Here is a 25534-nt window from a genome sequence, read left to right on the forward strand (position 1 = left end):
CACATGTCCTATATATCAAAATATGGAAAATGTTTGATTTTTTTTTTTTTTTTAGGTTAAATATACAGCTTAATCTTCAGTGTGTGATGTGCTTCATCAAACACTAGTATAGAAAACACAAAACAAAACAAAAACAACTTCGTTATGTTGGTAGTTTTTATTCACCAAAAGTCCAAAATTATATTTTAGATAACCATAGAAAACCTGATGCACATGTTCATTGTGTTCAGTGAAGGCCACTGAGTTGGAAGGTTAATATTCACACCGAACATAAGCTGGGTTGTGAGATGTAAAAACTAACGTTGGTAAAGAACCAAAAAAAATCTCCATGATCCTGCTGAGGACACATTGTTAATCTGTGTGTGTGTGTGTGTGTGTGTGTGTGTCTGTGTAAAATAGCAGCTTGCTAACAGTTGTCCCTTATCAGGTTGCATTCCTGCTGCATATCATCATTATTATTGGCTCTTCTGGTAATGCCTTGTCTAGTTACTGAGTATGTTTAGTTCTACATTCACCAACAGATAAGTTGATAAATGAAAGTTTTTATAAGAAGATAAATTATATGTAATTTGTATCACTCAAAAAGGGAAAAACATTTTTGTATCGTGTTTACGCCTGGAGTTATCTGGTGACAGGAGATGAAACATTAAAAAAAGTTTCAAATAGTGAGGTAAGCACCAGAAATGCTCCGTGGGTGGGTGGTGGTATTCTCCATTCTTACCCTGCTCTCATGGGGTGAGTTGTCAACAAAGTCCAGCACCAGCTGACAAGATTGTGCTCCAGCCCAATGGCATATTAGCATCTCTTCAAGTGCACCCCCACCCCACCTCCCCATAAGCCCTCCACATCCAGCCATCCAGCTTTTAGGCATCGGGGACATGGGGATTTCCTTTTTAGGAGACACCTGATCACAGCTGAACTTGCCACCGCCCAACACAAAGAAGCTGTGGATGATAACATGATGCTTTTGTGTGTGTTTCCACCCTTGGTATTGACTGTGGGATGAGGAGAGAGTTCAAGGGTGGAGAGCTGTTATATTTAAGAGACTGGGTGTATAGCTCCTGTCAAGTGGAAATCTTAAAATTCTGAAAAGTGGAGAGGCTGTTTAAAGTTCTTCAGGATGTCTTGGGGAATGAGAATTTGTCCAGTTTTCATTGTTTTGTGACTGTCAAGTCTTTTGAGTTGGAGAAGGAGACCCACAGCTGAAGGGAGTTCATTGTACCAGGAGCTGCCTAAATTGTGGGGGAATTTTTGCCACCAAAGTGAACGGAGCCCAGTGTCATGGAGAAATTCAAGGCAGCCATGGTCCTGGGTGCTGCTGGCGATGCCTTGGGCTACAGAAAAGGCCGGTGGGAAGGCTGTCCATCAGGCAAGAAGATCCAGGAGGAGCTTGCCTCTCTAGGGGGACTTGGAGCCCTAAAACTGGACCCCGATAACTGGCCCCTGAGTGACGCAACGCTGATGCACATGACCACAGCAGAAGCACTTATAACAGGTACATGTCAGGTGTTGATGTCACAAAGACAGAATTGAAACCTAACATTATTGCAAAATTACAAACTTGTTTGTTTCTTCATTAAAATGTCGAGTATAAACTCTCAGATTCATATATCTTCCTTCCAATCTGATTACACATATAACTTGACATAAACATCTCTGTAACAATTCATAAACACCACCTAATATGTACCTAAAATATATATAGGTTTTTAAAGAACTATCAGTTCCCTCACATGTCATGTCACAAAGAGCCGCCAGGACAGAAGAGTCTAAAATAGACCACTTTGGAAAAGCTGAGCCTTGGCTCTCCTTCACTGAACAAAGGAAGATCAAACTCCTCCATAATCTGCCAGTATCATGTTGCAGATCCAACCAAAAGCCAATGACAGGGTCCCTGAGAAATGCTGATGACATCTTTTGAGATTAGGGCGCCCTATTTAGCCACAATGCAGCATGCCTGCAGACACACTAGTCAGGCAGAAATGTATGGAGAGGAATGAATATTGCAAATGTAAACACGGACGTAGCTGCCAACCATCTGACCAGCACACAGAGTTACAGCACAAAGTGATCAATAGCTATTGATAGTAATTTAATAATTTCCAAATGAGGGATTTTATATACTGTGATATGTTTTATCATTTAAGAAAGTAAATTAAACCACAAGTACAAGGAGTATTTTCTTAATTCTCTCTTCATTGATGCCTTCAAGTCTTTCCTGCCTCACAGTCTGTGTGACAGAATCTAAACCATGGTCCAGTCAGGAAAGTGAGAGTACCTGTCTCCCATCAAGGCACTAGGCCACTAACTTTGTCAGCACCAGCTCTCTCTCATGCACACGCGCACACACAGTACACACATAAACTAATTCTAGCAGGAGGGCAGTGGGCTCTGCGAATCCCGGTTGACCTCATGGTGTGTAGAAGTGACTCGACTTGCTCTGCAAGCATGCTGCCTCTAATCTGTGGTGAGGCAGGATGAAGCTAAACTTAGCCCACCACAGCACCACTCATCTCACCTTGCATGCCACTCATGAATGTCTCTCTGTATGTGTGTGTCCAGATTATTGGTGTCTGGAGGACCTATACCGGGAGCTTGTGCGCCTTTATGTTGAAGCCATGGTGTCTCTCCAGGGCAGAGCCCCTGATCCTACCACGGTGGAGGGCTGTGTTAACCTCAAACCTCACAACTTTCTGCTCGCCTGGCATACACCCTTCAATGAAAAAGGTCACTGGACATTAGAAATTTATTTTAGTCTGTAATTCCGTGAAAGCAACACAACTACAGAATATGAAAATGTGCGTCTGAATGCATGCATGTGTTGTTACCCAGGGTCTGGCTTTGGGGCAGCCGCCAAGGCCATGTGTGTGGGTATGAGATACTGGCAGCCTGAGAGACTAGACAGTCTGGTGGAGGTCAGCATCGAGATCGGAAGAATGACACACAACCACCCCACAGGTGCTTCTCCTACCTGCTCTCACACACATTTAGCAACCGCAGTCTGATTAGTGTGCAGCTGGTAAACTAAGGAGCTTCCCTCATTGCATTTTGCCTGCAAGGACACTGATTTAGTATGACTAGTAAATTGATGAGTTTGAAGAGCAAGTAGATAGAACTGACATAGTTGCTTGAGGTGTCACTCTTCACTTCAGGCTTCCTCGGCTCCCTCACAACGGCACTGTTTGCATCGTATGCGATCCAAGGGAAACCTATTGTTACTTGGGGCCGTGAGCTCATGAAAGTCATCCCTCTTGCTGAGGATTACTGCAAGAAGACCATACGACACATGGCGGGTCTGACTGTTTTCCTCTTCTGTGTTCATTCAAGTACATTATTTTCCAGCGTGCTAGTTTAAATCAGTTAATGCTATGTGTCTGAAATCAGCTCATGCAAGAAATGTTGATTGTGCATCCTTATGCAGAGTATCAAGAAAACTGGTTTTATTTTGAGGCCAAGTGGCAGTTTTACCTGGAGGAGAGAGAGATAGACAAAGAGGGGCAGAACAAACCTTTGTTCCCTGATCGCTATGATGCTGAGGAAACAGACAAGGTACGTCCTGCCTCCATGACTCACAGAACAAAAGTCATGCAAGGGTAAGCCCACCCTCGGATTTTGATTAAAACAGAGTACTTCTCTTCTGTCAATTTCCATGTCCACACAGATGTATAAACGCTGGAGTTCAGAAGGTTGTGCGGGCCGAAGAGGTCACGATGCTCCTATGATAGCCTATGATGCCCTTTTGGCTGCAGGGAGTGACTGGACTGAATTGTGTAAACGAGCCATGTTTCATGGAGGTGAGAGCTAAAGCATTCTGCATTCACCTGAAATATATAAAAAAAAAATGAACACATGCGATTTTCACAGTAGACTTCTCTGTTGTCTCAGGTGAGAGTGAGGCCACAGGCCTGATTGCAGGTTGTCTGTATGGCCTCATGAATGGCCTGAGCCAGGTATCCCAGGGCCTATACCAGGATTTGGACAAAAGAGCGCGGCTGGAAGAGCTTGGAGAGGCGCTTTACAAGGCAGCATCAATGGAGAAGTGCATTGACAAGTAATCCTGATCTTGACTGGCCTGAACCCTACTGGCTGTCAGCGGAACTGCACATGAATCTAAAACTGCTTCACTCTGTCCCTCCTTGGCAGTATATCAATACTCTAAGCGGCTTCTTGTTCTATTCTCACCCATCTCTCCCTCTCCGCTATACACAGATCTGACAAACACATTCTGCTGGATCGGCCCACTGTATCTATCAGTTCATAACACATTATGACTTTAAAGCTAATACTCCAATGACCTGCCTCACTTAAATGTTAATGACATGGAGGAAAGTACATGCTTTGGGGGAGTTTTTTTTTTTTTTTTTTTTTTTTGCTTGTATGATATTTAGTTAACAAAGACAGTAATTTATCTCTCTGGTCTTTGCCTTCTCTAAAAGCCAGCATGTATTAACATTAAGCCCAAAGTTATGTTGTATTGTGGCATAATTCATTAAAATGGCATTAAATCATTTACTTTGGCCTAATTGATTTTAAATTCTCAACAGAAACACAAAGGCTCAGCACACCTACTGTTAAAGGTTATTGATTAATATTTAGTGGTAAAACTAGATTGAACGCATCTTGAGTTTATCAGTGTGTGTAAGATATATTTAACATTTAAAATGATTTTAATGTTGTCTTACCCTTTTTATTACTGTTGACACTGAAATGCTCTTATCAGGTACAGCGTACCATAATGTGAAAGCATGCTGTTACAGGTGTGCTGGAGGGATTAAGTTTTGCGTGTCCTCTATTCTCCATAGACCAGATTCTTGGAAGACCAGTATCGGCCCTGATCCCAGTTTGTTGAGGAAGTTGGTTAGAGATCGAAACTGCCGTCCAGTGCTCCGAGGGATTCTTGAGAGTCTCCTGCATTACTTAACACAGCATCTGCCAAAGTTGTCCACCAGAAACACAAACCTGGAGAAGCTAGGGTCTGATACTGTTGCAGAAAGAAACCCAAGTACAGAAGATCATCCAGATCCGAGAACCAGGACTTCAATGAAGGGTGAACTGGTAACAGGGGAAACTGCTGAGACTAGTCCCAAGATCCTTGAAAAATGTCAGGTGCAGCCACAAAAAGAAAGACGGCCAAATAAGAATGGAGAAAATGAAAGAGCAGGAGACTTAATACCCCGACACCTTACCACATTTCAGCTCCTCCAGTCAAAGTTTCTAAGGACCACACCCAAACCTCCCATCACCCACCACAGAGAAGTAGGAACTCTATCCTCTGGCAGAGGAGTGGCAGGTAAGGTGAACCAAAGCCAAGACAAGCATGACATGCTAAAGAAGGGCAAACCTAAAAGAGAAAAGGGACTAAAGACAGGAGGAAGTGTGAAGGATATGGTATCCAAGTTTGTGATGTCAAAGCAGAAAGAAATGGGACTGAATGTGGTGGCAAAACTGACAATCAAACCAAAACTCATTGGGAAAGGGATCCTCTTTTCTTCCTTAATGGAGAAGTTTGAGACTATGGCTAATGTATGCAAAGGAAGCAATTTGAAATATTCCCATAAACGGACTTCTGGAGAGATCAAGGTGACAAGTAGTACAAAAGAGAAAGTAGCTTGTCATGAAAGATGGCAACAACACGTGGTGGATCACACGGCCCCCAGACAAAACCAACACAAGCTGATGAAAGTTAACTCTGCTGGACGGCAGTTACAGAGAAGTCAAACTTTAAATGCAAAAGAACAAAAACCTGAGGAGGCAGTAGATGCTTTAACAAACTCAAACTTGGAAGAAAACAATAATTTGAAAGGAGATAAACCCGGACTTCTGGGGTACCAGCCCTCAGATCAAAAGGCTGACAGTCATTGTTCATTAAAAAGTATGAATGGTCAAACTTATGATAATAATGTTCAGGGTTGTGAGTCAGGGGAATATGGTCAAATTCAAACCACAGTTGATGCAACTCAGCCTGTTACAAACAGCTTAAAATATGGACGTCCAGAGATGCTCTGTTTAACTTCTGCCACAGAGTGGTCATCCCCAGAACCATACAGGCTTTGTCCTCTGACGGACGCTCCATTGAAATGGCATCTAGCATCCATCATGACCTGCTCTACCCTGGCCACATGTGTAGATTCCTCCCCAAAACAGTATTTGCAAGAAACCAAACCTGACTCTTCAGAGAAGACATCAAATATGAAAAAAGACAGTCCTTATGGCGCAACAACTGAGCGATACTCTCACAGCAAGTCATCTTTAGATGAACCCTCCCCTACAGAATCTGAAGGCACTGCAAGACTCCAAAAGAAGGGATTTTCAACAGATAGAGTCCATGACCTTATAGAGAGCCAAGCAGTGGAAGACTCAACTGTGACTATTCAAAGAAGGTTGCCCAAGTACATCATCCCACGTGTCTACAGACTTGATTGGCAACAAGGTTCGGACCAGACTGACTCATCTCAAACAGCAGCAGAAATTCCTCTGGTTGCAGTTCAGCCAATACAATTTGATACTTCTATGACTCCTCTAAACACTGCCGGAATGAAAATGGAAACTTTTCAAAACAATGATTCAAACCTTCTTGATGAACTCAACCGTCACATGGTAACAAAAACGAAACCATTTCAGGCTGAAGCCCGAGGAAATGACACAGCGACCAGGGCAAAAAAAGATGTAACACAAGTCGATATAAAAAACACTAATATGGAGCCACACATTGCTCTTTTTGAAGACACTAGCAATAAGGCTACATTTGAAGATAGAGAAACTTTTAATGTAACATTACCTGAGATTAAACAGGAGATGGACAGTCCAAAACAGAAGCCGAAGTATAAAACAATCAGCTATGGGGATCCTTCAGTCAAACAAATATACAAACCAAAAATCATACGTTTTACAGATACCTTCACATTTTAGGTTGGTACCAGTGGACAGACACCAAAGCACAATATCAGTCAGCCTTTGCTGGTCAAGCACCGTTTCTTTACCTTTGTTGTTACACTGATAGCCTCCAAATAACCTACATCAGTTAGACTGACCGGGTTGACCATTCAAGGTTGAATGGTTGCAAACAGAACTGCCAACGCGATGACTGAGTTTTGATCTGACAAACAAACAACCAATATGAATCATCATTGTTTCTACTTGCAGGACATGAACACATTCAGCAACATAATCATAGTGCCAGAGATGGTTGATAAACAAGCAGAGCACAAAGATTGTATACACATGCTTTAAACAGCATTTCACTTTGAACCTATACTTTAATAAAATTTTGTATAAATCCATGGTCTGTTTAGTTTCAAGGGTTTTTTTGTTTTTGTTTTTGTTTAATAAATGTATTCCAGTTATTGCAAAATATTTTAAGAACTTTTAATACAAGATTCTTTTTTTCACTAGTAAGATACAAAACATTATTTTTAATAAATGCAGTTTGTGCATTTAAAAAAATTAACTCCTGAAAACTTTCAATGTATACCCAATTATTGGCATGGTGTAATATGATTATTTCGAGAAATTTGCTCACCGTGTAAAAAATTAATTAATTAATAAAAATAATTGCTGCATAAGAATTACTGAGGAATTGGCTAAATGGCCATAATGGTTTCAAAGTTTCTTACCAAAGAAACAAAGGGGTTTTGGTTATGATCTTCAATATGAATGAAGACATGCTTACACACATGCTTGGTGGAGCCACACAACTGTATCTAAAAACTATCCACTATCCAATACTGTTTGCTGGGAACGGTTACGTGGCATTGTCAAACACATCTGAAGTTGGAAGTTCATCTAATTCACTGCACAAATTCTGCCCACCGGCAGGATCACACCACAGCAGAGATAAGTCTTACTTTAAATGTACGCTGGTATTCCTACCAGAGGATAAAACTGTGGGGCCCCACATGAGCCATTCTTTGTCCTTCCAGAGACCTATTCTGATGAAGAGCACAGTGTTGTTATTGCATGTCTATTTGTATATGTAGGGCAGATAAAACGTCAATCAAATTTTAAGTAATTTTATTTGACTGCTAAACATGATTTGCTGTAGTTACGCTTCTTTATATATACGCGTCACTTTTATCACTGTTTTGTATTCTTTTTGAGTAAATAAATTATCAATTTCTGATGGAAAGGCAAAAAAATCCACAACTCCAAAGAGGGTTACAGTAGAAGATACAAGTAACAGTTAATCATTTTGAGCAATTTAAAGGTCCCTTACTCAGCCTTCTTTGTGTACAACTTATCAAATTTCATCTTTTTGACCTTTTTTTAAATTATTATTATTTTGGAGACTTTCCTGCCTTCAGTTTGATGACAGGAAGGGGACAGTGACTATCTGCAGCTCTACTCCATATTCGCTCATTAGTTCATTCATTCAGTTGAACTGAAAACTGTTTATGTTTTTATTGTTAGCTTTTCCATTCTTATTTGTTCAAAACTTTGAACATATGCAGTATATACATATAATAACATTACAATGATAATAATAGGAAAACACTCAACTTTTAGCATTTGTTTCTCCAAAGGTGCAGCTGTGCATACACTGGGACAGTGGGAGCTACAGTAAACGAAGATTTTTTTGACATTATTGTTTATTGATGTAAAATCTTTTACACCTCCTAGGATTACACCTTACCCCAGAGCAGATATACCCGGACAGGCAGGTTACTGATGACTGGGTTTACCTGTGCGACGTGGCTTAGGTGAAGAGGGCGCGGATATTTTTGCTGCCTTTACATGTTGTCGGACATCTTAAAACCATCAAGGTGCAAATGGGGCATCGGGGAGGTCGGGGACATGTAGAATTTTATGATCAAGGGTCATCAAGGGTTACCAATGAAAACTTTAGGTTGTATCTCGGTAAACAGCGGACAAACTACAATATGAAAAACAGGTATTGGATGCTTTTCTGTACAATGTTCTAACAGGTCCTGGGGTTCTCCTAAATGTTGCAGTTGCTGAAGGTATCATCAACTTCATACATATCTGTTACTGAACATAATGTAACACGTTATCACTGAAAGCCCTGTCAAATGTCATAGTTTCATTTGAGCACATAAACTCATACTCGTAATGAAGATTTCTATCTTTGTGTGTGTGTATCTGTTTAACTTTTTGAATATAACAAATAGTGCTGAACCGGATCCCCGCTTGAAACGAGTATCCGGTGCGGATATAGCCCGGTGCTGGGCTGAAGGGAAATCCTCAGGGCGTCCTGTGATAGGACAGAGGTGAAAACAATCGGCGGCACAATTTAAAACTGTCCAACAATTAGCTTAAAACATTTTTTCAATGTGTCAGATGATTGTGCTAACGTGCTAGCTGTACCGGAGAGAAAACGGTACAATGAAAAACTCACACCGGTGGATCTTTCTCACTGTCCCTTCTGTTTGCCCTCATTTTCATGGAGAAATGATCCCGCTGAATGACCGGAGGTGACATACATCGATATTTACAGCTACCTGATGGAGTCCCCGGTAAGATCATCTTTTAACCTAATAGCAATAAAAAGTTAGGCTACATCATCATTTTAAAATAGCTTTTTATGACCCAAACGTTTTACATCTGCCCCACTTTCTGGGGTTATGGGGTAGAAACTTGATTCATAGCAGACGCGGTGCTACATGCAGCCCGCATCGCGTTTCTCATTCTCCCTGTTTCTTCACCTGGTCAGGTTTTTTCCGGTCGGTCGCCCTTCCTGCCTTTGTGTAATACTAATTAAATTGAAAATAAAAGTATATTGAAGCTTACGATAAACATAGCAACTTCTGATCAACTCATATCAATTTCAGGCTTAAAAATACAACTTTCGTATTAACCGCACCCACTTCCGGTTTAAGCCCCGCCTTTTCCGGCTACGACTACAGATCCCAATAATGTAGATGGTTGAACAGATAACTGTGGTGTACTCCTCATCCCTAATAACAAATATATAAATGTAATTACCTTAAGGGTACAACTCAAGTATAGCTGAATTAGCCCTCATTGATCCGAATCTTTATCTTAAAAAGAGATTTTGAACGGGAAGAAATTTCAAGCAAAAGATAATGTAGATCCAGTCTTAAATGACGCGCTGTAGTAGATATAGCGAAATATTGTTTGCAAAGTCCAGTCCATTGTTAATCATAAGGAAAAAATACAGTTTATACAGATTCAGCCTGCATCTGAGGACAGAGTCCATTCATAGTCCACTGACTCCCAGACATCCAACCCTCACAGCCTCAGCTATCCCTTCCGGGTCAAACACCTGACGCCACAGGTAAAAAAAACAAAAAACAAAAAACAGCCATCTAACCTGTATGCAAACCAGTAAATGAGTCTTAAGTAAAATTGTTGGCTACTAACGAGAACAAACAGTCGTCAGAGTTGAATGTCGGCAGCTTGGCCGTTGGAGTATTTGCCTTTTCTGTCTTTCTCATTACTGTAATGAAGTGAGTGACTTGCACAGTAACCCACTGCAGCTCCACTCTTTTTTTTCTCCTTATATCTAACGCCCCGTGAATGCACCATAAAATACATGCTGCCATCCCAGTAGAGCTCTTAAGTACAACGTTACGGGAGTCACGTGAAAGCAGCATTAGTTCTAGCTGGCGTGTGTGTGCTCCGGGACGAAGTCTTCCACGGAGCAGGCCGGTCCAGGAGCAGAGGATCCCCCAAAGTGAGCTGAACCATCAGGATCACACCGAGCAGCTCGGTGTTACCGGAGCTAATGGAGGGCTGTTGTTCAGCGAGCAGAGGCGGCCGGGCGGCAGCAGGTGCAGCTGGGTAGCAATAAAACTCCACTCTCTGTTTAATGGACGATCTGAGCTGCAGGCTGTCGGTTAAATATCCCGACTAAAACCAATCCTTGGTCTGAAGAGAAGATAAAAACAGTAAGTAAATTCTGGAAAAACAGAAAACTAATGAAACAGCAGCAGCAGCTTGTGTGCACGCCGGCATGAGGAAAGTTAAAACGGTAACTTACCTCCGCTGAAACGGTCACTCTTAGTTTGGTGCTCTGTGAAAAGTTCGACTCTGGACAAAAACAAACACAACAACTACGACAACACAACAAAACGCGGTGGATACACGATGAGACCTTAGCTCGGATTTTCCAGGAGGCCGGCGATGGAGGAGAAGAACAAGGCGGCGGTCCGGAGCCGCTCCGCCGACGGCCGGGCTAAAGAGCGGGTGGACAGGTAAGGTTAGCTAACGGGGGAGTTAGCGTTAACCGGTGAACGGCCTTTATTCACCCCATCAGGCCAACGACACTTTCCACCGATTCCCAACCGGCGGGCATTTTATTCCCGGAGAGTTGGAGCAGCATCGTTAGCAAGCAAACAGTTTGTTTGAACCGTAACAGCAACTTGTTGAAAGCCGCGACAGCTGTCGGTCCGGAGCTGTGCTGTTTTTTACGATGCAATGTGGATTTTAATGTAAAAACAGAGCTGTTGGGATTATGACTGGATTAAGTTCATAAAACCAAACGGAGCTGGTTCACCGACAGACATTACTTGTTTTAAATCTAAGCAAAGTGCAAAAAAAGAGAAAAGGTTGGCCTTTTCCCTCATTTGATAGTTAAGTCGGACATTGAAGAAGTTGGTGTCAAAGGGAATAATGACATTTTATCTGGTTTAGATGTAACTGAAAGACTGATGGTAAAAAAATCATCGCGTCTTCTCAGTTCTCATAAAACAGAATGAAATTATCTCCGAATGTCTCATGTGTGCTGACTTAACACATTTGGCAGCAAAGAGACACAAAACAAACCAAAGCAGTTAAGGTCTTCAAATTAGATTTAGACAAAACGACTGTTCAAAGCCAGGACACAGGATGAAGGATGACAAAGTGGTCAAAGTTGACATGCTGAAGCAGACGGATTCAGCATCCTTATAATAAAGCCTACTGTGTCATTTTCACTTTTTGGTAATGTTGTAATTCGATTTAACACAATGGATCACTCTGAGTCATAGTTTGTGGCTCTGTAAAAGTGTACCACTTTTATTTATTTATTTATTTATCTATTTTTCCTAATAGCACATACAATTTTAGGACACTTCATATTAAATTTGAACTTGGTTCTCTTTAAAATTGTTTAATTGAAAACATTACAGCTCCTATGAAGGTTAGATAAATTACAGGTCAGTTGTATAACACTGTTACTTAGGTGGAGGAGGGCTGGTGCACTGTTCAACCAGACAGATAACTCAAACAAACACCTGAAATTAGGTGCGGCATTCACAAATACAGCAGTGAAACACCCACTGTGTAACTTAGATGTTGTATTGGGCGCATGCTATCAGGTCTGAAGTGCTTGTGAAGACGTTCTGAAGAGATCTAGTATCTGACCACAATGCTAGTTGGTAGGCACAGTCCTCCTGCTGGGGTGACTTTGCTCTTGTGAAATGGTTAAGCTGCAGGAAGATTATGGCGTTATCTAATGGCATTAGGCTGAACCAACTACACACAAAACTTTTTACCTGGAATCAGATTGTAAATTAACATAATCTAAAGATAAATGCAAAAGAAGACTGCAGGGGTTTATTTTGGTATAAATGCTTATTAATTCCAGTACTTCCTGAAAACAGTCTTTTCAGGTGTTTTCATCAGTTGTTAACAGTCCCAAACTTTGTACTTTTTGGCCCAGGGTGGATCCATATGGCTTTGAACGCTCACAGGACTTTGACTATGAGTCATACGAGGAGTTCATGTCTGAATATCTAGTTGTGCTCACTCGACGGTCCATCAAATGGTCCAAACTGCTGAAGGGCAAAGGCAAGGTGCAGAAGAACGTCAAATGTAAGTGTGAAAATTCAACACACACAGGCTGTAGCTTGAAGTCTTTGAGTCTTTGCAAAGTGGTTATTAAACTTAAGTGTTCCCTTTCTCTGTCAGTAAAACGATATGTGCGTAAGGGGATTCCCAATGAACACAGGGCACTGATCTGGATGGCTATCAGTGGGGCGCAAGACAAGTTGGAGAAGAACCCAGGATACTACCAATCCCTGGTTGGAGCCCAGCACGACCCCAAACTGATGGAGACCATCCGTACAGGTCAGGCTGTGAACATATTCAACAGTGCCGTGGCACACTTCATTTTCTGCTTGAACCTTTACCTAACCAGAGGGGATAGTTGATTCTAGTGCAAAGAGCATCATGAACATATGCAAAAAAAAAAATTGGCTGATTTTTTTTTTTTTTTTTAAATGCCCTTAAACATTTAATTTCACTTTATGTTGGGTGTACCAAATACTGTAAGTGGTACTGTAACATTTGTTTTGCACTGACATTGCCATCATACATCTTTTTGAATGCCACGATGGAATTCAGAGATGAAAGCTAATGCAGAAATTTGACCAAATGAGTAGAGTAATAGGTATTGTTACCTAGTCAGGGAATTCTTTCACTATGACACGGTCACTGATTTTGCTTAATGGTTGCTTCTGAATGCTGACTAGCCAGTGGAGTCAGACTTACTGGCAACAGTCAGACCCTTAAAACCCAATAATGACCAACAGCCTGTACATAAACATAACAAAAACGTTTTGCTTTGAGTCAGTGAAACTGCTATTTGACCAGACCAGCTAAAAAGCTGTTTCCTTGTGTGAGATAGTTCATTCAAAATGAAAACAGTACATCGAAAGAACACAAAGGACCAGGATGTGTTCTTTTAGCTATCAATGTAAGAATACAATAATGGTCCTTGTGGTTTCTCATACTACTAGGAAATCATTTAAATTTTTACAGCTTTGTTATAACAGTTCGTGGGTAAAGATGGTAAAAAAAATTTCTTGCTGAGCTGCAGCATGTTGCGTGGCATGGGACACATGATCTCAGAGCAGTTAAGCCACCGGTTTGGCTCTGGATGGTTGGACTCTTTGCTGCATATCATTTTCCATTTTTTTTTTTTCTGTCATTTCATGTCCTGCCATATTAACATGTGAAGGGCAATATAAATAACAGCATGATCGCCATTACATTTACTGCCAAAACCACTATACATAATTTTACAAGTTCGCGTACCAACAACATCTGAAAACTAAATGATGAGCCCATGTGGTCTCTTTCTCTCAGACCTCAACAGAACATTTCCAGACAACATCCATTTCCGCAAGACCTCCAATCCATGTCTACAGAAAGCTCTGTACAATGTGCTGCTGGCTTACGGTCTGCACAATCCAGCTGTCGGTTACTGCCAGGTAATTCTGCCTAAAATGGATTTTGGCATCATACCATACCCAGGAATACTTGAGTGGAACAAGGACCTTGTGTTGTGAATCTGTGGATTCTTTCGATATTGCACTTTTTTTTTTTTTTCCCCCCATAATTTAGTTTTGTGCTGTATGACTGAAATGCCCTGATGGGTTGAGTTCATTATTGATGTGGATTACTGGAATTGGGTTTCAAAGGTGGTTGCGTTGAAGATAATTTAAAGTTTGATTTTCCTCCAGTCCTCTTCATATGACTGTACACTTATGTAAAAACATGTATGACAGGAAGAGAACACTCCTGCTTATGTTTATTTATATATATATATATATATATACACATATACCATAACTAGAACCCATTTTCTCTCATCATAATCATGTAGCCTGTTTTTATTTGAGTGGTTATGTGTCTCCTTATTTCGACTCCTGTGCTGACTTAATGCTTCATTAGACTTTTCATGTTCTCATTACATGAAACCTCAGTGCTTTCTCTTTTGTCCTCAGGGGATGAACTTCATAGCTGGATATTTGCTTATCATCACAAAAGATGAAGAGAAATCCTTCTGGCTGATGGATGCACTACTTGGCAAAATTTTACCAGGTGTGTATGTACTTGTGTGCAGAATTTGTCACTATTCTGGTTTCTTGACAGGTGTGTGCATGTAGGTGTTCACGTTGTTCTTTCACAGGGATAAGAATAATCTCATTAGAGGTCACATGGTCCGTGTCTGTTAGTGGCTTAAGACCTAGAGCGTGTTTTAATTTAATTTAAACACTCACTTAAACAAGTAATTACCCCAATAAAATAGAAAGAACATTGTAGCTGGAGTTTGATGTAATTGGGCTTTCCATTTAAGATGTCAAGAATAACTGAAATAGATATATTTATTTGTGTGCAATTAATCTATCAAGAAGAGTGGTGAAGTAATAATGTCTTTGTGCATGTGGTTGCAGTGTACTACAGTCCAGACATGCTGGGGCTGAAGATAGACAATGAGGTGTTAGGGGAACTAGTGAAGATGAAGGTCCCTGGAGTCTGGCAGACCATGGTAGATCATAACGTCATGTGGACCCTGGTGGTCTCCAGATGGTTCATCTGCCTGTACATAGACATCTTGCCAGTGGAGGTGAGTGTCAGTTTTTCAACATTTCTCAGTCGGGCATTAAAGAAGGATTTATAACAGACTGACAGTCCAAGTCAAAATACTTACAGTGGGATCCAAAGGAGACTACTTTGCCTTTTGTGACTTTATGTATACACATAGGACAGCAAGATTATTCTTAACATGGTTTTGTAGCTTCTTATCTTTACAACAATAGAAGTTTTGCCAAAAAACATCCACCATACAATGAAATTCACTAAATCCACATGTTCCATGGGAGTGCTGCTTTTATTGGATTCAGAAAATGTAAGAAAAATAAATTTCCTCTTTTTATCCAGCCTTCTATTTATTTTGGAACAGCCAGTCCACCATATACAACAGTGTGGTTATTGTGTCCATCTGTTGGCCTGGATAGGGTGTGAACTGCAACATTAGTTCTCCAAACACATCACTTGAGGAGAACAGCTGTTCTTCCCTCCAGACCCTACTCATACTGTCAGGTTCTGTAGCCCACCACTGATAGTGGCTGAGACACGAATTTTGTCAATACTTTCCTATCAAGAGGGACTCAAGTTTTCTGCAAGTTTACAGTGTCAAGTTTTTCCTCTGCTCATCCTGAAGTGCTAAAGGCAAATGTTTAGGTTTTCTGCTAAGGAAATACAACATAGTGAAAGTAAGAACATATGGAAAAAAAAAACCAGTTCATCTAATTTGAATTGTTAGTTTTATGAAACATTTAATGCATTGTTCATTTTCCCTGTCTTCCTTAAGTATACAAAAAGCAATATGAATTTGTAGCATTATTACCCGAGTAAGTAAAATATCAGCCTACCAACTAACAGTCCCATCGGGATTACCACCACGTTGGGTACAGACTAGATGTTTGTTCAAAATGCAGGTGAAATGTGGCACTGTGGATAATACTTGACTCCTGTGTTGATTGTTTTTGCAGACTGTTCTGCGGATTTGGGACTGCCTGTTTTACGAGGGCTCGAAAATCCTTTTCCGTGTAGCGCTGACACTGATCCACCATAACAAGGCTCTGATTCAAGAAGCCCACTCGCTGCCAGACATCTGTCAAATTTTCAAGCAGATCACACAGGGGCCATTTGTTGAAGAATGCCACACTTTCATTGAGGTAGTATAAGACCACATGAATCAAATTTTAAACCTTATGTTATTTGGTTTCTTCAATCCCACAATCCTGTGTCTCGCACAGAAAATCTTCACTGAACCAGGAAGTCTCCCCATGGCAACACTGACTAAGCTACGGGGCTCATGTCAATCTCGCATCATTGCAGAGGAGTCCTGATCCAAACTGACTCACCTTTGGCTCAAACTCAACACACATTCCACTGGGTGGAGCACCCGGCAACTTTGTTTTTTTTTTTTTTTTTACTTTAAACCTAATGCCATTTCAGAAACTACTGTGTGGTTTGTCTTAAATCACGTGCTGAGAAAGCCATTTAATCTGTAAATGTAAATATATGATCACAAAATTATTCCTAGAATTGACAATTTCATATGAAATTACCGTGTAGTCCATCATATATTTATGTTGAATATTTATAAATGGAGCCCAGAGGTAACTGCCTATTCCATGTTACTTAATAGATTAGTAACTCAGTGGCTGGTTGACTGACCACACCTTGCTGGCAGAACAAGCTCTTGTAATCCAAAGTGAATTATGTTGATTTGATGCAGTTTATTTAAGCACACTATGTTGAAGCAATATAAGCACAGTTGGAAGGGCTACACTCCTTTTCTGATGATGGTGTTTACAGTTTGTTTGCCCTTTTGGTTTGGGGTCCCTTGGAACTACTGTAGTACAGATATCAGATTTTGCTGTACTGGACAGAAATAACCGTGGCGTTTAGCCCAGCTCTGAGTATTCTGTGTGGTGAACACCTGGTTGAATAGCTGTGAGTGGAAAAAACCCTGTTTATTTCACACAAAACAAATCTTTAAAGGTAATGTTGCATGAAGCCAAAAAAAAAAAAAAACCCACTGTCCTGGATTTTTACAGTTTTTATTAACTTTCTGTATGAGGCACAGCAGAAAATTAGATCACATAATTTCCATAAAAACAAGAGCGGATCACTCTTCAATCAATTATTTTAAAAGGGGGGGGGGGGTAAAAACAAAAATATAAAATGAAGCCATGCATCTATTCACTTGCTCTCTTAAATGAAATTCCAATACAAAGACTTTAGACAAAGCAGAAATCCACATTTTCTCCACTGCAGGATTATGATTGAAAAAGAAACAATTTCCCTTTTCTTTGAGTTTCTTTGAGTTTGAGTTATATTCATAAAGTAAAAAAAAAAAAATACTGGTGAGCACAAAACTTTAATGTATTTACGTCCACAGAAAACCTCATTTTTTTTGTATTGAAACTTTGAAAAAATATGATTTTTCTAAGAATTAACTTCACTTTCTCTCTAAAAAATGCTTGTGCTATTAAGATTCAAACCACGAACACCAACAACAGACAGCGGTTTGAGCAAATTCAAAAAATAGTTTCTATTAACAATGAAATAAGCAGACCCAAACAGCTGGTAGTAAATTCAAACAGCAGCCATCTCTGATTATGTGTACACTTTCCTCTCAAGCTTCATTAAAATACTTACCACATAAGCTCAGCAGGTATTTGGTTTATCTTGTCAACATCATTCCACACAGAAATAGAAGGTAAAATAAACTGTCCAGAGTTCATTGGAAATGCAAAAACATGCACTCACAGTAGAAAAACTGCCTCTGTGCACTCATGCTCATGTCCACTTACTCATTCAAACAGGTTCATCTCTCCCCTATTGAGTCTGACAGGTTTAATTTAAATGAAGGGTCCATTCACATGGTCTGGTATCCAGCATGGCTCCTCTTCCTGCCTATTAGGTATGCAATGAGCACAATCAGCACCAGGCCGGCAAGAGCTGCTCCAACAATGATGGGGATGAGCATCTGGTCTTGGTCAATCTGACACTCCTCCGCTGGAAAACAAAGTGTGTGGTTAAAATGGTAGATGCTTCATCTGATGTGTTTCTCAGAATATTTAGAAATGGAACATAAATGTCTTTTTTTTTTTTTTTCATAAATAGTTATATGGATCAATGCCACTAAAATATAGCCAGTATGACCTTTGAGTAAAAACCAGAAGCAGCAGGAAACAACTTTGCTAGCCTTCTCTAGGTAAATAAAATAAACCTTATAACACCTCTCAAACTTCAAATCAATTAAGAGGCTCTGGAGTGGTTTTTTTTTTGTTTTTTGTTTTTTTTTTTTTTTATATCTGTACACAAGGTAATAATGACAGTTATTACAACTGTTTTATGAGTAGCAGTGAATTACTGCCATATTTCATGTGTTGATCTAAGTCTTGGCAAGACGTCTTGGCAATTTCTGATACTGATATGAATGAGCACATCTTGAAAAAAAGATGATGGAAAGCAAAGCAATGGAAAAAAACTGTTATACCTGTAGCAAACTGGGTAGTGTTGATTCCAAAAGGTTGGACCTGCAGTTTAAATGTGTTGACAGAGAAGGTTGACTCTACAACCAAAGTTTGCTCTGCGTTGCACATGTAAGAGTAGCCCACTGAACTCTGCAGGTAGTTCAGACTAAGGTTTCTGGCTGAAAAGGGAGCTGCAGAGAGAGGTGAGTTATTATTGATTCAAAGAGAGCCAAATAAAAAGCATTTTCCCGAACACAGTGCTAATTACATACTAGCCATATCAGACCAGTTTGCGGTCAGAACTATCCCACTCAGGTGGTACTTGTTGGATGTGGAGTTCTGTGGATTGGAAAAAGAGAACAATGGTTACTCATATTTACAGCCATACAAACAAAAACAAACTGATCATGTAAGCTAAATTCTTAAAGGAGAAGAATGAAATTACCAGAGTGAAGGTGAAGCTGAGCGTGGTTGCTGGCTCCTGTGTCAAAACCAAAGTAGCTCTGTTGGCGTCACATGATCCTGATGTTACTGTCTGATTGGGAGCCACATTTACTAAATCTTGGATAGTCTGGAAAAGTATGGAAATGGTTGATTCATTTCAAGTTTGTTAAACTTTGTATTAAAAAATGTAAGCCTGCTGATAAAGCTCTATATTACCTTATTCTGAGATCTAGAGACATAGGAGATGTTTAACTGCAGTCCCATCTGGGCCAGGAGACAAATTGTGCCATTCTTGTTTACAGAGTAGGAACCTCGATCAGGCATTCCTGGAGGTGTTGGTGCTGGGGGTTTTGTTGTAGGAGTTGCAGTGGTGGGTGGTGCTGTAGGGCCAGTCTTGTCTGCTGCACATACACTTTCTATGAAAATAAAAAAACCAAATGGACAGTGAATCAACCATTAAGTAGTTGATGCTGATCAAGCACCTGAGAAACACACCCACTTTGGCAGGAAAAGGATGGCAGTGCCATACCTGTTGGGCTCAGCTCATTTCCGGGCATGTACGCCTCTAGCCTCATATCGGAGAAAGTGACATTTGAAAGCTCGGCTCTAAAAGTGGTGGGGCTCACACAGCGGTAGGTGGTGTTGATCCCTGCCCAGATCCCAACTGAAGAAGACAAGTCAGTGACCACATCTAGGCAGAAAACAAACATACAACAAATTAGTAATTTCCTCAATGCCTTATGTATTTGACCTGCGATGTCAGGAGAGGCTGTGTCTGGTAGGGCTACCTCTCCCTCCACTAACTGCTCTGTCCCCATCTAGTGGTGGGGGATGGGAACCCTCACCTCAACACACATGAGGCTGATCAGGGACTGGTTGGATGGCTAGGAAGGAGAGATTGACAGAGAGCGTGTGCTGGGGAAGTGACAGGAGGCTTGCTCAGGGACAGTCTGCCTGGCTGATTTTACCTGGCCCGGAGTACAACTATGGTGAGAGCCAGCCGTGTTGTTTGGATCTGACAGAGGAACTGTATGGTTGGACCTGAGCTTGAACCACTGCTTTGCTGTGGAGCTGAAGGGACCTTAGGTGTATTTTGATATTTAGAATTTTGAAAATATTTCTCTTACCCACTTTTGAACCTCCAGTAAAAAAAACCCTTTGGACTTGTGTGCACTTCTTGACATCTTAACCCAGTTCAGGCCTGTACTGTAGTTTAACAGGATTTCAGTGAATCTGAACGTAGAATCAATTCCTCTCAAATCATTTTTCATTTAATGTGTGTTGAATAACTTCAACTCTGAAACACAATTTAGATCTGCAATTGCCTCTTACTAGGCAGAAATTATACTTTTTAGTGGTTGCTACTAAATGTACATTTATTAAGCCTAATCCAATGAAGATATATTCTATTATACATACAGTATTAATATTGAAAGAAATATTGAAGTATTATATTGAAATAATTTAAATACTTGTTACTTCCACATGATTGAATTAGATGTGAATGCTCTATGAAAACAGAACATGTATTTAATCTGAATTTGACAATCAACAGCAAACTCAGCCTTCACAGTGTTTTGCAGTATTTGATCTTACTAGAGCTGTTGGCCCCGGGGAAGATGAGGGTGTCGCTAAGGTTGTACTGCAGTGTCAGGTTAGCAACACTATACAGACTTCCATTGGTTGAAAAGGTCAGTCCGAGAGCGTGGCCACGTCCAAACACCGCCACCAGTGACGGCGAGCTGCCTCCAGTGCCGCATGAGCTGCTGCGTGCATCCACTGTGGCCGTGTCAGGCAGACGGACCTGCACTGTTGTCTGAGAAAAGATACGGCTTGTGTTTATGAAGAGCTACAGCAATTGGAATAAACTGAGAGGAAAATGGTGCTGTCATCATGAAAAGGAAACTGTTGTCACCGCACGTACTTTGCTGCTGGATGTGCTGTATGTGATGGAGAACAGTGCAGAGAAGTCAGCCTTAATGCAGGTGGAGTTCGCTTCCTTTACCTCAAAGGTAACAGCCTGAACACAACCTGTGTGACACCAGAGAGACACAACAATGAAATAATGGAAAAAATAATAACACATAAAAAAAGAACAATAACATTTAAAAACAAAAACAACTACTGAAAATATGGTAAACAAGTGTTTTTTGTTTTTTTTTTTTGCATATTCCACAGTATATTAGTAGAGTGCAATCTCTTTTGAGCCATATTCTTATGTATATTTATTGATTCATCTTCTACTGCTAATCCGTTTCTGCGTTGCAGAGGATGCTGGAGCCAATCCCAGCTCACTCTGGGTGAGGGCTGGTCACCCTGGACAGGTCACCTGTTCATCACAGGGCCAACACACAGAGACAGAGACCAACAACCACTCAGACCTACGGACAATTTAGAGTCACCAGTTAACCCAAACATGCTGTCTTTGGACGGTGGGAGGAAACCCACACAGGTACAGGGAGAACATGCAAACTCCACACAGAGAGGACCCAGGATGGGAACAGAAGCCACAACCTTCTTATTGTGAGGCAACAGTGGTAACCACTATTCCACTGCGCTGCCTCAGTACACTCTGAATTCAAATATCATGACAATATATGAAAATATTAGTCTGCTAATAGACGTCAGGTTTGTTTTGTTTTTGTCCCCAAAATATTATTTTCTGGGCTTTTATGCCTTTATTCTGACAATGGGTTGGGGTTAGTTGGTACACAGTAGGGGTGGGAATATTTTATTATGTCACGATTCGATTCCAATTTTTGGGGTACAGTAGCATAGTGGTTAATGCTGTCACCCCGCAATACGGAGGGCACGGTTCGGACGGCAAACCCCCCAGCTCCTAGACCAGAAGACCAGACCAGATCAGACTAGACTGGACCAGAGACTAGACCAGACCCCTGCAGAGAGTAGAGACTACACCAGATCAGACCAGACCAGACCAGATACCGGACACCAACAGGGAATAGAGACTAGACCAGACCAGAGACCGGGCCCCTTCAGAGAGTAGAGACTAGGCCAGCTCAGACTAGAGCACCCAAGCTAAACGCTTGACCACCCAATAACGTTTACAGTCAGTTTACAGACTGTTAATAACCACCTACTTAATAAATGTGAGAAGATTGTTGCAACCCAACTGGTTTTACATGGATAGTAAAGCAGTTCACACAAGCTACCAGCAGAGGTCGACAGACAGCTAAAAGTGAGAAGGGAACACTGCTCACTGTAACACTGGAGAGGCTCCCTGGGGCACTGAGTCGATGGAGGCAGGAGCTGTACTTGTTAGGTACACTAAATGTGGCTGCAATGCACAGAGGAGGTATTTAGCAACTCCGCCAACTTGACAACTTTCACACTTGCATTGTAAGTTATTAAGACCTTTATTCCCTGGAAACTGTTAACCCGCTGCTGTGTTGGTGTGTGTGCGAAAGCGCCTACTTTGGCTATTCAAGACTTCTCAAGTGCTTCTCAACCCTGAAACTCATATCATCATCATAAAAAATAAATAAATAAAATACTTCCTCACTTCCAGTGTTTCAATATACTGATGCAATACAGGAATTTCACTGCTTGCTTCACAGTTCCTATAATCTCTACAAAGAAGTTGAGCTCAAATGTTCACATAATGACCAAGACTATTCCTCTTTCAATAAATTTCTGCCAGCACAGTCCCCGTGCTTCTATCTGGTAAGTAAAAACGACATGTCAGGGATAAAAAATATTATTCTGTCCGCAGGCTAGCCAAGCTGGTGGGTCTCAAATTTCACTCGCCACTGGGAATATTTCATTGATGAGAAGGATTTTGGCAAATGAAAAGATGCTTCAAATAGTAGCTGGTTATTTGAGGGACAGATTCTGTTAGAACTTGGCTTATGGGTGTTGTCAGTTGTCACTGTCAGAAGTCACTTCATATAAGAGAGCTTTCCTTTTTCCTCCCCCTCCTCTTTCTCTCCTTTACTTTAAGCTTTACATTAATACAACCTAACAATTATAGCAGAGAAAGCCCTGAACTCTCTCTCAATTACAGGCCATCTGATGCCTAATTGAAACCTGACCCCGGTGTCACCTCCACATTCACCCTGTAAACACACATACAAGATAGTTTGCACAACACTCCAATGTGATCATCTGGTAGAAATTGCTGTGTGTTCAAAGTATGTAGCTGCTTAAAGCAATGTTGGACAGTCTGTGTGGAGAGAACAGCACAACAATCACACAATCTCACACAGCTCCTTCTACTGAGAGGTAATTTTCTATTAAGGTCACAAGCACAAGCAGATGACCTAATCATACTGATGAGTGCAAGATAAATCTGAACATACAGTTTTTCATTCATGCATCTCATTACAAGCAAGATGAGAGAAAACACTGTAGCTACTCAAAGTGTGACTGTTTTGGCCTGTGTGTGTTCCAGATGATCAAACTGGCCACAAACCAGCACTGTTAGTAGATCGCCGCTGGGCTGTGTGCAACACAAAGCCATCTAGTCACATGAAGCTCTCAGATGACACAACAATGAGCCTAATCTGCTGTTTCATAGCATTAACAAAACCTGGTCACATTAGAATAGAATAGGATAGAATAGGATAAAGTCTCGGGACTTCTTAGGTCTGTTTTGACAGGACAAGTGACCCTCGGATTTTGGACTTTGAAAATGTAGCAGAAAAATTTTACAAAGCCTGTTTTTGTTGAAAAATTGTCCAAGCCTCAAAATTATGAGGCCAGTCCTTCCTTTGGAAGCTGAAACCAGAAAGTGTTTGACAATTGATCAAACTATTGTCAAAATAGTTGGCAATTAATTTTCTATCCATCCAGCACCAAGAAAGCATTTTATTTCATAATCCTTGAATATATGTTTGTTGCTAAAAGGTGTCCAATGAATCTAGCGGAGTAATGTTTCCCTGTTAATGGCAGTGGACTAAACACATTATGAATAGAATAACCAAGATAAAGGTCTAGGTTATTGGTTTCAAGATAAAATGTAAAAATAGTTATTTTCAAAAGGCCTTTCAAATTGAACAGCTGCTCAGACGATACCGTTATACTGAGGCTAAATGTGGGATGCGTGCTACTCCACCACAGTGGCTCAACAGCCGATCGGCTGAGTGATTAGTCGCCTGTTTGTCTATTGATCAACTTTATCGACGAGCTGACTGTCGATTTAGTGACGTAGATCGGTCAAATGGTCGCATCCGGACTCTCACCTACAACCGCCATCCCGGCGATGAAGACCGCGGCCAACAAGCGAGAGGGCTCCATCCTTCGGCCCGGACCTCTCCAGCGGACAGACTGACTCCTTGTCCCCGCGGAAGGACGCGCAGATGTCCGGGGGGCCGCCGCCGGGGCAGGTGTCTGTTCGCTGCGACGCAGCACGAACTGCGGTTAGCTCAAACCACCGGCGCCCTGTTTGCTGTAGTTTCTCTGTTGTATGAAGAAGGAGACGGGCTCGGAAGGCTTTCTCGGAGTGTGTCCTGGCAGAAGAAGCAGCGCTGTACGTGTCAGCCACACCGGCTCAGAAAGACGGAAAGACTCAGCCCGTCGTGTGAACAGGGAGCGCTCGGAGCGCCGGAGTCACGTGCCCCCTCCCACCACCCCCACCCCATCCTGGCCCCGCCCTCCCCAGGGAGCGCTCCCTGTCACTAACACACACACACACACACACACAAACTGGAGGGCTCTGACATAAAGAGTGTGAAGAGACGCTCGGTGAGAAAAATATTACATTTCCAGGAATAATGTTGACGACTGATTCTCGCATTTCAGGGAATTCACACGCGTGATTTGTCACTGTTGGGTAATTAGAACTCATTCAAATGTAACGAGCCGGAAGGAAAAACACTGAAATAAGTGTTAGTGCAGCAGGCAGCGGCATCCCGGTACTGAAGCTCACGTCAAAAATGTAATGTATGACAAAGCATATCATGCTAAAATAAATATATTATACATTAGATGAAGGAGCCATGAGGATGACTTTATCAGTGTCCACTTCCTGAAATGATCTAGGTGTGTTAAGTCAGTATGTGAGATGTATGATATGAGGCAGAACATTTGGGTTATTACAATTTTATTGTATTTTTACTGTCTGTGTGTTTGTCCCGTGGACTATTTTAACTGTAACGTATTTTGAGACCAGTTTGACAGTTTGATTTTTTATTTATTTATTTTTTTTTTTATGTATAGGGTGGGAGCATGTGAGATCACACGTTCTAAAACACACGTGCACACCCTGTGCTGTGCACAGTGGCAGTGTATGTGTTGTGGTCAGTGAGCTGACACCTTATCAATTCACAAGGGCATGCAAAACCCTGGAAGGAATGCAGTGGCTGCTGTAATGGGGTTGCCCAGACTTATGAGGA

At 41.3% G+C, this 25534-nt stretch overlaps 3 protein-coding genes across 5 annotated transcripts; 2 read left to right on the forward strand and 1 right to left on the reverse strand.

Moving 5' to 3' along the window:
- The first annotated feature begins 13 nt into the window (after positions 1-13).
- On the forward strand, positions 14-4365 carry adprhl1 (ADP-ribosylhydrolase like 1). Its single transcript, XM_029497624.1, has 7 exons — positions 14-1495; positions 2563-2727; positions 2833-2958; positions 3153-3293; positions 3422-3549; positions 3662-3794; positions 3886-4365. The coding sequence occupies exons 1-7, from the start codon at positions 1282-1284 to the stop codon at positions 4053-4055; spliced, it is 1077 nt and encodes a 358-aa protein (XP_029353484.1). The 5' UTR covers positions 14-1281; the 3' UTR covers positions 4056-4365.
- A 6232-nt stretch (positions 4366-10597) lies between these two features.
- On the forward strand, positions 10598-16654 carry grtp1a (growth hormone regulated TBC protein 1a). Of its 3 annotated transcripts, none has more exons than XM_029497846.1 (8): positions 10598-11171; positions 12620-12771; positions 12868-13026; positions 14047-14171; positions 14688-14784; positions 15138-15310; positions 16239-16424; positions 16506-16654. In XM_029497846.1, the coding sequence occupies exons 1-8, from the start codon at positions 11101-11103 to the stop codon at positions 16596-16598; spliced, it is 1056 nt and encodes a 351-aa protein (XP_029353706.1). In that variant the 5' UTR covers positions 10598-11100; the 3' UTR covers positions 16599-16654. The 3 variants fall into 3 exon arrangements, with proteins under 3 accessions (XP_029353706.1, XP_029353707.1, XP_029353708.1); XM_029497847.1 differs by having other exon boundaries at positions 10598-10865; XM_029497848.1 differs by lacking the exon at positions 10598-11171 and adding an exon at positions 12406-12521.
- Positions 16655-17299: 645 nt separating this feature from the next.
- Positions 17300-24735, reverse strand: lamp1a (lysosomal associated membrane protein 1a). The gene is made up of 9 exons (XM_029497845.1): positions 24383-24735; positions 21106-21212; positions 20778-20997; positions 19711-19872; positions 19398-19597; positions 19183-19308; positions 19010-19076; positions 18761-18928; positions 17300-18276 (listed from the first exon to the last, which is right to left on the reverse strand). Exons 1-9 carry the CDS (start codon positions 24435-24437, stop codon positions 18137-18139), a joined length of 1245 nt encoding a protein of 414 aa, XP_029353705.1. The 5' UTR covers positions 24438-24735; the 3' UTR covers positions 17300-18136.
- Positions 24736-25534: the final 799 nt, after the last annotated feature.

The sequence above is a fragment of the Echeneis naucrates genome, chromosome 3 (assembly GCF_900963305.1).
Source record: "Echeneis naucrates chromosome 3, fEcheNa1.1, whole genome shotgun sequence".
Taxonomy (NCBI): domain Eukaryota; kingdom Metazoa; phylum Chordata; class Actinopteri; order Carangiformes; family Echeneidae; genus Echeneis; species Echeneis naucrates.

Bases quoted from the DNA above. Each gene is read 5' to 3' on its own strand.
- lamp1a (XM_029497845.1), bottom strand. From the start codon at position 24,437: ATGGAGCCCTCTCGCTTGTTGGCCGCGGTCTTCATCGCCGGGATGGCG. The intron at 19,598-19,710 runs GTATGGCACTGC...TTATTTTCATAG, and splicing joins AAATGAGCTGAGCCCAACAG to AAAGTGTATGTGCAGCAGAC. The intron at 18,929-19,009 runs GTATGTAATTAG...CTCTCTCTGCAG, and splicing joins AAACTGGTCTGATATGGCTA to CTCCCTTTTCAGCCAGAAAC.
- adprhl1 (XM_029497624.1), top strand. From the start codon at position 1,282: ATGGAGAAATTCAAGGCAGCCATGGTCCTGGGTGCTGCTGGCGATGCC. The intron at 1,496-2,562 runs GTACATGTCAGG...GTGTGTGTCCAG, and splicing joins AGCAGAAGCACTTATAACAG to ATTATTGGTGTCTGGAGGAC. The intron at 3,550-3,661 runs GTACGTCCTGCC...ATGTCCACACAG, and splicing joins ATGCTGAGGAAACAGACAAG to ATGTATAAACGCTGGAGTTC.
- grtp1a (XM_029497846.1), top strand. From the start codon at position 11,101: ATGGAGGAGAAGAACAAGGCGGCGGTCCGGAGCCGCTCCGCCGACGGC. The intron at 14,172-14,687 runs GTAATTCTGCCT...TTTTGTCCTCAG, and splicing joins CAGCTGTCGGTTACTGCCAG to GGGATGAACTTCATAGCTGG. The intron at 15,311-16,238 runs GTGAGTGTCAGT...TTGTTTTTGCAG, and splicing joins TAGACATCTTGCCAGTGGAG to ACTGTTCTGCGGATTTGGGA.